The following is a 12500-nucleotide window of genomic DNA, read 5'->3' as shown; positions in this document are numbered from 1 at the left end:
GAACCTTTCATTCATTTTTGTGATTTATTCTTACATTTGTTCTATTTTCCCCTTTCTCTCAAGTACGGTACCCCCATGTAGTACCTCCACGTAGCCCTAGGGGCACGCGTCGCATACCCCAGTTTGGGAACCACTGCCCCCTAGTGAACTTGTGTGTGAACTTGGTGCATGCAGTTGTGGGTGCCGCATGTAGGCGGAGAGATCAAGAACGACGCTGATGGTCACAGTAGAGTGAGATACATTCCAGTAAAGGAAAAGGTGACAGTCTCATCCATCTATTCAGGCTTCTGTCAGTGGAGTCAATCGCTTTCTCTTCTTCTTCTACAATGGATTTGTGAGCAGATGATTGTTGAACATCGGTGCAAAATGGCGAGTCTAGAGAGAAGCTCTTTGATGTTTTACATTGCTGAAGGATTTGCTGCTATCAAACTCCATTGTGCAGCAGAGTATCTGGCCTGGGAAATGTAGTTTGGCTACCTGCCTGGGAATAATAATAATAATACACCAAACAACTAAATTGGCGCAGGAATGCAAGGTACACCACCAACAGCTATTTATTTGTATTTTGTATGAATAGTGTTAAACAGTTAGGCATAGATTTTTCCTTCAAGGGGCAATCTAAACGTCACGGGCAGCGATTCAGTGATTTAAAAACCACTTTCCTCACATTCAGATTCTTTCACAAACCACAGCACCAGACTCAGAGGGAATTTCATTTACTGACTTTTTTCTGTCCAAGTGGCTCCAGAGATACACAGATAGCGAGATATACATAGAGACAGGAAAAAAACACTGCAAAGCTATTGCAGTGCAGCTGTCAAAGTGATGGAGAGAGATGTATAGTACATTATCTAACCTGACAGCAAGACGTAGAGAGTTACATAATGTATAGACAGACAAAATAAACCGCCACAGATATGAACGGAGCTACACCACAAGAGAAGAGAGATGCAATAATACATATCTATATACAGAGAAGGTTAAGTTATGGAGAGATGGGTGTAGAAGAAACGATCTAAACAAAGACCTGTGCAGGCAGGGCTGCGGGAAGTACTAACCCTAGAAAAAAAGAAAAAATCTCGCCACTAGGGGGTGCTGCAGCACCTGCAGCACCCCCTAGTGGCGAGATTTTTTCTTTTTTTCTACAAATGTAATTAAAAATATTTTGCTGTGCACTATGTTCCTTTCTTGTTTGGGAATGTTTCGGGAAATGATTGCATTATTGATATACTGAAAATGTAGCCTATTTAAATAGAATTATCAACAATAACAATCAAGGAAGTTACATGCTTGTAGGCTAGCGAAGAAGAAGAAGTGCGCATGTGCGCACATGTTGTGTTGAACCAACCAACAACCAATACGAATTGTTTAATCTGGCAATAACGACACGTGAACTTGACATGCTATTTTAATAGCCTACTCAAAAATGCACCTCCCACTATACAACAAAGAGAGGAGTCAATGTTTCTTGATATAATATATATAATATAATAATTGCCATTCACATCAGAATAATTAGTCTAGTCATTAAGTTTGCCGATAATATTTCTATCATGTTAAGTCTGTGTCATGTTAACTGGTGTATTCAGAGCAAATAGGGAGATATAGAGCATTATCATCATGCTATATATCTCTCTCTTTGCTCTGAATGAGTGAGAAAAGGAGAAAATACTGAATAATTACATCACAACAGTATAATCCTAATGTTAATTTAAAATGAGATATTCCTCTAAATATGGCTAAAAAAAAAAAAAAAAAAAAAAAAAAATCGTCAACTCTCGGAGGGGCCCAGCACCCCCTGCTTAAAGTGACTTCCAGCGGCCCTGTGTGCAGGGAAAAGTAGAGATTGACATAGAGAAAAATTATACCCAGACTTTCACTGCTCTCGTAACTTCAGGAATATTTTAAGGACGGTATTATGTGCAAAGGAATAATGCATAGGCGGTTTCCGCTGCATAACTGTAATTGGGCAGCATGGTGGCGGCGTTCAAACCTCTGTGTTTTGTAAGCACGAAGTGTGTTCGTGAACACAGGAGCTGCAGGGGGCGCTATTGAGTCGCTGACCTGTAATCTGACCTCCCCACTGCAGGGGGCGAGTGAGAACAGAAGTTCCAGACAGACGGGGATCGATTCAAATGTGACACTATTATTAACGATGTCAGAACCATGAGAAGAACGCCAGCTGTTAATGTGTGTGACTGCTTCACAGAAAGTGATGACGATGACTGAAGTCAGCTGGTGTGGATGGGAGGGGGCGGGGCTCACCGGTTGCTGACCACAGCAGAGTGTCCGAAGCGGTTGGCGTCCCTGTGCAGCGCCGGCCTGGGAAGGACGGACCACTCGTCACAGGCTGAGGATAAACACACACACACATGCACTATTTTAATACATACTGTCATTCTAAGTTGAGTGTAGCGTGTGTGTGTGTGTGTGTGTGTGTGTGTGTGTGTGTGTGTGTGTGTGTGTGTATGTGAGGATCAGAACAATAATATGTCTGACCTCTGCAAAATTCCATTATTAACTACTTATTTAGCAGGCTATTCTGCAACTATATGTACTATCCACTACAGCAGTGGTTAAAAAAAAAAATCACATGAGGGACCCCTAAACTGACAAAGATTAGACCACGGACCCCCATTTGATAGGATTTTGTCCCACGCTCCCCCATATGATAATAAGCCTGATGCTTTTAAATGTTTTATTACAGAAAGTGTATAAACCCATGACAGAAATAGTCATTGTGTTACTTATGAATGGAATTATAGCGAAAATACATTACCCCCCTTTTGGCTGGGGACCCCCTGGAACCCCCTCAAGGACCCCTGGGGGTGCCCGGACCCCCATTTGAGAACCACTGCACTACAGTACTACTGTACGTGTATCAGTAATACAGAGATAGGAGTTGCCACAAATATTTGTTACAACTTCCAACAGCTGGAAAAAAAAATCATAAAAGTCTAATTTGTAAGGCTACATCTGCATATTCAGAAAACAGCCTGCGAGGGTGCACAAGCACATTAACACATTCAGTGCCACAGCGCTTCAGTAAAATTGTCTGGAGCCTGTGCCAGATTCACTTCCATTCAGTTGAAAACAGCTATAGAATTTTTTCTATTATGGCTATATTAACGGGGCTGGACTTTAATGAAAGATTGAACACTCCTGCTTCTTCCAAAGAAGAAATTTTGTTTCTAGACAGTTCCATTATGAAATTACAGCCTCTCAAAAAAGTGCACTTTCAAGGGTTTTCTGTCGTTTTTTTTTTCTTTCCAAGATATAGCCCCTTTTATGAATACCTTTTGCACTCTAATTTCGAGCACATTCACTGACTCTGGCTGGTGTTTTCTGATGTGGTGGCGTGTGGTGTGGTTTCTGTGCAGCCACACACCCCTCTCCCCCCCCCCCCCCCCCTCTCCACCTCTGAGCTGCGGGCTCCTCCCACACGCACAGAGTTTGCTTTCTCGACTCCGTTTTTGCCCCGGACAGATCCCAGCTTTGCTGCGCGCATCATTTCCTTGATGGGCATCAAGGAAATGATGCGCGCTGGCAAACGCGACTGAACGAAAAGGCTTGGCCCGTTCGGCATCGGAAATCGTGTGGAGATAGATAGAAGCATAAGAGCTCAGTTGTGAGCGCGGATGCAGCCGAGCCCACTCTCGCTGTAGACGGAGCAATATATACGGCTCTGGCAGAAAGCATGCATCGGTTTCCACGGCTTTCTCCGCTGTCTCCTGTACAAAGTAAAGGATCTGAGGTGGGTGGAGCAGCTCCTGTGACGATGTTTAAGGTGGCGCCGTGTGATCCCTTGAAGGGATTCATGCTCACTGGCTGGGTACGACCTTAAACAGCAGAATTATGGAATAATATGAATTATGATTTTAGGACGTCCACAGACGTCCTTGGCACTGAACGTTACTTTTTTTTAGGACGTGCACAGACGTCCTTGGCACTGAATGTGTTAAGGCAATAATGTTGAATAGCGGGTGAGTAATATACAGACCAGGCAACAGCAGCCATGTCTGACCCCACAAAGGCTGTGTTTTCTTATGGGTCAATCAGTAGCAAATATCAACTTGTTTGAACCTGTAGTTTGAACCCAATCAGTGTCGTTTTGAAAATCCCAGAATTGAATAGTGAGATACCGGTATATTCATTCCTCCATCCCCTCATTTAGGGCAAGAACTCCTGATCCTGAACTTTTCACACCAAACCATGGTGGTGCCCTCAGAGATGACTTCATAAAACACATCAAATACAACATCAAATACCTTGTCTCTCTCTCTCTTCCTCTCTGTCTCTCTTTCACTATCAGTGGAGCTACTGTATCAACTCTGTGTATTTTACCCCTACATGCCCCCATTATATGAATATGGAAATTACTGTGCACACACACACACATGCACACACACACACACACACACACACACACACGTTAGTGTAAATGTGCCATTTAGCCAGATGAACCCTCTCTGAACGTGAACGGAAGTGGGGGACGCGTGGACAACAGGTTGCTAACGACCTCGTTAAGCGCTGTGCTAATTGGGAGCACTTGTTTGAAAGCGAGGGACGTGGCAGATGACAAGGTGTGAGGATGGGGGGGGGGGGGGGGGGCGTGTCGTTCCACTCAGCTCTGGGAGCAACGAGTTCATCCCTAGCAGGGGTTAAAGGTCGGTCATATCGACATGCCAATCAGAGTGACACCAGGACGATCAAGCAGGACGTCAACCTCACCCACCGCCAGCTGCGCGATGGATCGTGGTCTTTTCTGCAGTGGTTGGTCGCGCAAAGACTTGAAAATAGACAGTCGAGTGGATCAAATGTGTGCGTGATGCGCCGTCGCTTCCCAAGAGAACAACTCAGCACTACCTTAGTTGCCTGGCAACAAACAACACATTACCGCGCCGCTTCACTTCAAGCGAGGCAGTTCGCCGAGTGCGTTGCTGCAGCAAATATGCCCCAACTTCAGAAGGCGGCCATTCATATGCTCACCATGTTTGCTTCCACATAATCGATATGAATCTGGATTTCGCACGATGATCATTGTTAAAAACTCCTCCTGTAGCAGCAGCAGTTTGACCAGTGAACAACTGGGTCAGTGCCCAAGTGCCTAGTAGGTGCAAGGCTGTAGTATTGAATGTGTGTACTTAAAGTTATGTTTAATTTATGTTATGGACAAGCGATGGACATTGATTTATGTCGGTGCGTATATACTGGCATTGTTCCCGACCTTTGAACTTGTGTTGAAATCCATAAGTGGACCAACCACAGCTGCACTGAAGCTGACTGATAAATATCTCCTCATGAGTTTCTGAAGGGGGAAGACACACCTGAACCAACCACCATGAAACTGGAGCTGCTGTCCGCCAAACAACCTCAGGCTGTACAGATATGTATCAGTGTCTCTCTCTCTCTCTCTCTCTCTCACACACACACACACACACACACACACACACACACACACACACACACACACACACACACACACGAAGATTTTAATTTCCTCTCAGGATATGAGAAATCTGTGTTAATAATGCATGGCGGGACAGAGAGAGAGAGAGAGAGAGAGAGAGGAGATCGAAGCAGGCGGGCGAGCAGGGCTGATTGACAGTTTGATCTGATCTGCACTAATGGAAGACTTAATGAAGAAGGTATGGTGTGTGTGTGTGTGTGTGTGTGTGTGTGTGTGTGTGTGCGTGTGTGTGTGTGCGGCTGTATGTGTTTGTGTGTGCGTGCGTGTGCGTGTGCGTGTGCGTGTGTGTGTGTGTGTGTGTGCGTGGGTGTGTGTGTGTGTGTGTGTGCGTGTTGTACAGCTGTGTTAGTGAGAAGCAATTTGAGATTTATACATGGGAAGTGAGGGCATTTTAGTAAAGTGAGGACATTTTGGCCGAGGGGTGTTTGAAGGTTAAGACTTGGTTTTAAGGGTTGGTTTAGAGTTGGGTTTAGGTTAGTGATAGAGAATAGAATTCTATACATCCGCTTAAATGTATATGTAAATGTATATCACAGCTTATCTAATACCAAATGAATTGAGCCTTGAGTCCAGGACTGTTTAACACAAAAGTATATTTAATAGCTTACATTCTCTGCAATACATGTATATTGACAGAGGGCTGAACCTCAATGTACACAATTCTGATATGTCATACAGAGTCAAATATTCAGCAATATGGCCGACAGTGTAACATAGATTTATAGGCAGAGGAGGAAAAGGCAGAGAGGGGGGGGTGTGTGCCGTGCAGGCTCCTGTCTGTATCAGCAAGTGTTCCTGTCTCATGGCCATTGTCATGCTGAGTTTCTGAAGGCCAGAGCAAAGGGGAGAAATCTCCTGCTTGATAAGCTAGTTATGTGTCTCTGCATAGTGCAAATATGCATTTGTGAGATGTCATGGGTGAATCTATATGTCAGATGTCATGTCATAATGTGTATGTCATGTCATCGTTTATAGCATTAATTATGTGTATGCAATTATAGCTTATAGCTTATTGATTAGGAAATATTGATTAGGAAATGGCATGGAACTTATATTTTTCTCCAACAATCCACCCAATTGTTATGTTCATCAACTATAACAATAATAATTACAAAATTTAAGTTCACTATTCAATATAATGCTTGTATCTATACTTAATTGTGGGCCAGGGCTGGGCAGGGGGGGTTTGAAAACATAGGAAACATTAAACACTTGAAAGAACACAGAATTTTTGATCAATATGCAGTCCAGCGCAGTCTCAGCTCATATCACAGCATCTCCATTATCTATTGGGAAGAGAAAAACAAATTTTAGGGATATAATGACAAAATTACATCACCACTGCGGCTATAATAATATAGGAGTGGGCCTTAATGTTAACTCTATATGGTTCAATGCAAACAGTCTAATTAATAATAATATAATGCATTGAACTTAATATTCAGTGTGTTCCAAATCACACTTAAATCTTTTCCACTATTGTAAAAGAAGCTTCTTATATACCGGTACATGTATGTATATATATATTTTCCAGTTTCACTTTATTCAACGCTTGAGTCCTTCGGACCTTCCTCTAAAAGGAATCATGTCTTTAAGTAAAATATTTTCAAAGTATTCACAACAGGAACAATATTTTCTCATCATTCATGTGATGACTCTAGTTCATTCATTTATTTGTTTGTTCCTGGTGCTGTTGTTATTGTTGTTATTAAACTATTTAATAGCCCAACTCCATGCAGTGGTTTAATTTCTTTTTGGGAACTATTTTATTAGAATAAAATTCTATTTCTAGTTTACTTTAATATTGGTTTGTTTGGAATAGGAACTGAAACTTTATAAAATGCAAAACATTCATAACATTGATTAATCATATTCATTAAAACATAATCACAGTATCATATAACTGATTATTCTTAAAATGATACTTTAAAACACTTCATTTGCAATATTGAAAATAGAAAGAATTTTCTTTACTCTAGTGAGCACAGTTAAACGTACTCTCTCTAGTAGTTTACTAGGGAGCACAGTACTCAAAGTACAGACTTTAGTGCTGGTGTGAAGGTTTTCTGTGACGTACAACCTGTAACTATAAACATTAGATTTCACAATGTGCCTGTATTTTAGACAAAATAACTTCATTACAAGTTATTAGTACAACAAGTACGTACATACGGCAGATAATGTTTTGAGATACTCTGTGAGTACATATTCAATTGTTTATTTTATAATTTGTTTGCAATGGACCTCGTACACAAGATGGCTCCTTGAGTCTGCCTTTCGAGTTTACAGATTTCGTGGACTTGTCTTGAGTGGGCTGGATGAATTCCCAAAAAAAACTGCTTTAAGAGCTAGCTTATTGGGGTGGGTCAGTCCCCAGACTGAGGCAAAACAACAATACTCTAAACGCAAACTCAAGTGTAATCTCGTCCTCAGAGGCCATTGGCTTATCTATAGATACTTTTGAAAACATCTCACCGTACTTAAGTGTAAATTTTGCTTATGTGTATATCAAACCAAAAGTTAAATGTTGGTTTGCCCACTTAATTTTATTTCTCATCCACCCAATTGGTGGTTGATAAATGTGCATTTTTCTGTTTAAGAAAATACTTCAGATTCAGATTATCGTACACAGGAAACTCTTCACAACACATTCTATTATGATTTATTTTCAAAATAATAATCAACAGTCTATTTATTACTATTCAAATTTGCTTACTGCACTTTAAATAATGCAGAGCTTACTTCACTTCTATTGATTCATAACAAACAAAACATTCATAACTTTGGTCTCTCAGGGTGTGTTAACACAATCAGCCTGAAGATGTCGCCATAGTCTAGCTTGGCATCGTCTTCCAAATTGTTTTCGCTAGGCTAATGTTTTGGCTAATGTTTTGGCTATGCTTAACCTTGTTGGAAGACTGACTGTTCCAAGGGAACATAAACAAATTATTTCAGCCTGCTATGTTCCAAAACACATTGATAAGGGGAAGAATGACCATCTTGTTGCTACTTGAGCCAATTGAATCAAAAAGATGGCTGTTTGTCCACTCGCTGCTCCCGTTTTTTATATCGGCATTTGTTCGCGTAATGTCCTCTTTTTCTGCAGTAGTTGCATTTATCGTAGCCTTTATAACGAGTGTGGTTTCGAGGCACATGCATGGTGTACTTGTATGGGGAACTTCCTGAATTGTCAATGCGTACTGGCATGTGGTCAGCTGATATAGAATGCTGAACCATCTGATCTGGCAAATGATTTGGGTCTGTTTGTATGTTCACAGGTATCTGCTTGGCCATATTTAAAACACTTTGTTCGCCTTTTGTGTCAAATATCCCGTCCCTACATAAGTCCGACAGAGCTGCTATAGTCTGATCAAAATCTGCTGTGTGCCAATCTTTTTCAGATATCTTGTAGGCAGTTGCAATCTCGGGACGTAAACAATTCATGAGTATTTGTACAGCTAACAAATTTTGCTGATCCACTCCAACAGAATTGTCCCACGTCATTTGAAACCGCTGTATGAAATGAAAAGTGTCTTCCTTCAGACCTTGTGTACAGGAAATGACTTTACTATAATCTACTGAGTCTCTGGCTGACCTTTTGATCGATTCCAGACATATTTCTCTTATCCAATCATCCCTGGAATAATTTTCTCCTGTTGTTGCTGCTATCCAATTTTCATTCCCATCTCCCACTGGAAAGGAGAAATTTTTGTGTACACTTTTCCACTCCAGATTGTAAGCCAGTGACAACAATTGTCTCACATCCGGAATCAAGCAGTCATACAAACTTATCATTTGAGCTAGCCAGCTATGGAAAGCAATGGGTCTTTTTAAAGGATCTGGACTGTCCTTAAGCATGCTTCGTGCTTCCTGGGGGGTCCATGGTTTGAGAATGGCTGTATTATCACACATTATCTTGGGGGCAATTAGATGAGGATGGTCAGGTTTATCAGTGAGTGACGCTGTGCTGCTAGTGTGAATTTGTTCTTCATCAAGGTTAGACTGTATCGCATGTTTAGGGTCAATTTGGTCTGAATCCCTTTTCTCCGAGTCAATTTTTGTCATATCTGGCATGGGAGCCTTATTTTTGTCCATGTCAGAGCAAGGCACTCTCGTTGCGTTGCCTTGGGAAAGCTGATGATGCCTATCAGCAACATGCTTCCAACCTCTTATGCATTCTGTCACATAAGACTCTGACCATTGGAGATTGGGTGATTGTCTGGCTGCAATTTGCATGTATCCAATCTTATCTTTATCAAAAGATCCTCCTACAGGCCAGAGGCCTCTGGTACCTGTATTAAGATCATACATGAAAGGTATAACATAATTTTCTCCTAATTTTAAACGTACTATGTCAGCACATGAGCCAGGTGGTATGGGGGGCATGTTTTTCTTTTCATGCTGTCTAAGAATGTCTCTCGCCCGCAGACGTTCCGCTTTTCGTAGTTTCCAAGGTTCTGGCTGCCCACTCTCCGACCTATTATCACTCATTTTTACAGGTCTCAGAGAGGGAATCAAACCATTTTTACAGTATGAGACAGGAAAAGAGGGAGAGAGCTGCTTATCTCAATTGTCTTTTTGGGGCTGTGCTCTATGAAAATTGTCAACACTGCTGGTGTACGCATTTGTCTCTCTCTCTCGTAAAACACTCCACTTTGTTGCTTAAGCAAAGCACTGATTTAACTAGTTTACTGTGAATGTCCCATTTTATATAAATGTCTCATTTATTCACATTCAAAACACTTTATATTTCAGTCTTGCATTACGCACCAAGGGTATTAAAATTGCTTACTTCATTGAGAGAGAGAGAGAGAGCTACTGTTTTTGTTTATCACTTACTTGTGATCTTGAGGTGTCCGTGTGTGTGTAAAGTAATTTTCAACACTTTACCTTTTTCGATGTGGGGACTCTGGTGACAGAGGGACGGTTGTTCTCCTGTTGACCAGTTCCGTCCGTGTGTGGGGTATCTGGAATTTACAAATTTGGTGACAGATCAATTTGTTCGATGGACAATTGATTCTGTATTTTGGGATTGGCTAAAATACACTTTTTGCAAACTTCCTTCAATTTTTGCTCCTTTAAAATAGGCTTCTTAAGAAATTGTGTTGTTTTACAATGAAACAGCTGCTTATTTTTGGTTGTTTGTTTGTTACATGCTTGTTACACATTGTGGGAATCTCAAAAAACTTATCAACCATATTGCTATACAACTATGATTGATTACAAAAGCATCAACTTGGTCCTGCGTTTGGACCTGTTGCTGGACTTGTTATGTCCTCTTAATAGCCTCAACTAAGTCCTGCTATCGGACCTGTTGCTGGACCTGTTTCACAAAAGCCTCAACTAGGTCCTGTTTGCTTGGACCTGTTGCTGGACCTCATTTAAAAGGAGATCCATAATGAAAAGACCCATTTGTTCAAAAGCATCAACTTGGTCCTGCTTCCTTGGACCTGTTGCTGGACCTACAGTATTTATAGATCCATATCACAAAAGCCTTTTGATAAACCCACAACATGCAAACATTTCAGATTCTTTTAAATATCAGACGACAGCTCAGTAATGAATTATGAAATTAATTCAGACTTACCCGCTCTCGTAGATATCCTGTTCGTGACACGCCAATTGATAGAGAATAGAATTCTATACATCCGCTTAAATGTATATGTAAATGTATATCACAGCTTATCTAATACCAAATGAATTGAGCCTTGAGTCCAGGACTGTTTAACACAAAAGTATATTTAATAGCTTACATTCTCTGCAATACATGTATATTGACAGAGGGCTGAACCTCAATGTACACAATTCTGATATGTCATACAGAGTCAAATATTCAGCAATATGGCCGACAGTGTAACATAGATTTATAGGCAGAGGAGGAAAAGGCAGAGAGGGGGGGGGGTGTGCCGTGCAGGCTCCTGTCTGTATCAGCAAGTGTTCCTGTCTCATGGCCATTGTCATGCTGAGTTTCTGAAGGCCAGAGCAAAGGGGAGAAATCTCCTGCTTGATAAGCTAGTTATGTGTCTCTGCATAGTGCAAATATGCATTTGTGAGATGTCATGGGTGAATCTATATGTCAGATGTCATGTCATAATGTGTATGTCATGTCATCGTTTATAGCATTAATTATGTGTATGCAATTATAGCTTATAGCTTATTGATTAGGAAATATTGATTAGGAAATGGCATGGAACTTATATTTTTCTCCAACAGTTAGGGTTAGGGCATTTAGTTGTGATGGCTAAAGTCGAAGTGAACCGGAGGGCGAATGCAATAGCACGAGCGTCGGAGACTGAAAACAAATTTTGAGGCGGACCATATACGTGTCGATGATTTGATTTGACAATTCTGTCGACTGGCTTTGGCATTGGTCAATCATGGCGTGTTCCACCCCCAAATTGAGTGGGATTCAGCGTGTTGTCGTGCTACGCGAGTGGGATCCGCGGAGTACCAGGCAGCCACTTGCTTCGTGCGGAGCGAGCGGACAATCCGATGCATGGGTGCTGCCCGCCCGCCTGGAATCTCCGAGGGGCGACCCCTGACTACCACGCTCTCAAGCGCGCGGCTTTATCGCTATTTCTGTAAATACGATATTCCTGGAATGCGAGCCAGTTACATTTCTTTGCATTCTTAGAGATTATAGTTTTTGTTTTTTGTTCATGTTTCATGCAATTGGCTAAGTTAGTAGTTAGTTTATGGGATAGGAATTCTGCCAGATGACAGGCACTAGGCGCCATTTTCAACTTCATTTGGAAGAGAAAATTATCCTGAAATGCAGATTTGATTGACAGCTGCATGTCGTGATATGATTGGTTGAAATGGGGTAGAAATTTGATAGTACTAGGTGATGTCAGCAAACTGTACATTACTGTTATCACTGAAATCTTGAAAAATTAACTTTTGATGTGAAAAAGTGTGAAAAACGAAAGAAATTCGTTTTTTGTGATTTTTTTGCATACATGATTAAATAGGTGCACTGCATACCCAGGTATTTGAACTAAAAGAAAAGAAAAGTCCTTTTTGGGTTCAG

The 12500-nt window shown here is 41.3% G+C and overlaps 1 protein-coding gene across 1 annotated transcript in view; it reads right to left on the bottom strand.

Annotated features, from left to right (window-relative positions):
* The window catches only part of atrnl1a (attractin-like 1a), a gene marked incomplete at both ends in the record, with an annotated part of 286198 nt that overhangs the window by 210648 nt on the left and 63050 nt on the right, over positions 1-12500 (bottom strand). Inside the window, one exon of the mRNA XM_083658569.1 lies at positions 2266-2350. Within this exon, the coding sequence (XP_083514695.1) occupies positions 2266-2350 (85 nt within the window). The remainder of the gene's footprint in view (positions 1-2265; positions 2351-12500) is intronic.

The sequence above is a fragment of the Poromitra crassiceps genome (assembly GCF_964638095.1).
Source record: "Poromitra crassiceps genome assembly, chromosome: 22".
Lineage (NCBI taxonomy): Eukaryota > Metazoa > Chordata > Actinopteri > Beryciformes > Melamphaidae > Poromitra > Poromitra crassiceps.
This window is presented reverse-complemented; position numbering and strand designations above follow the sequence as displayed.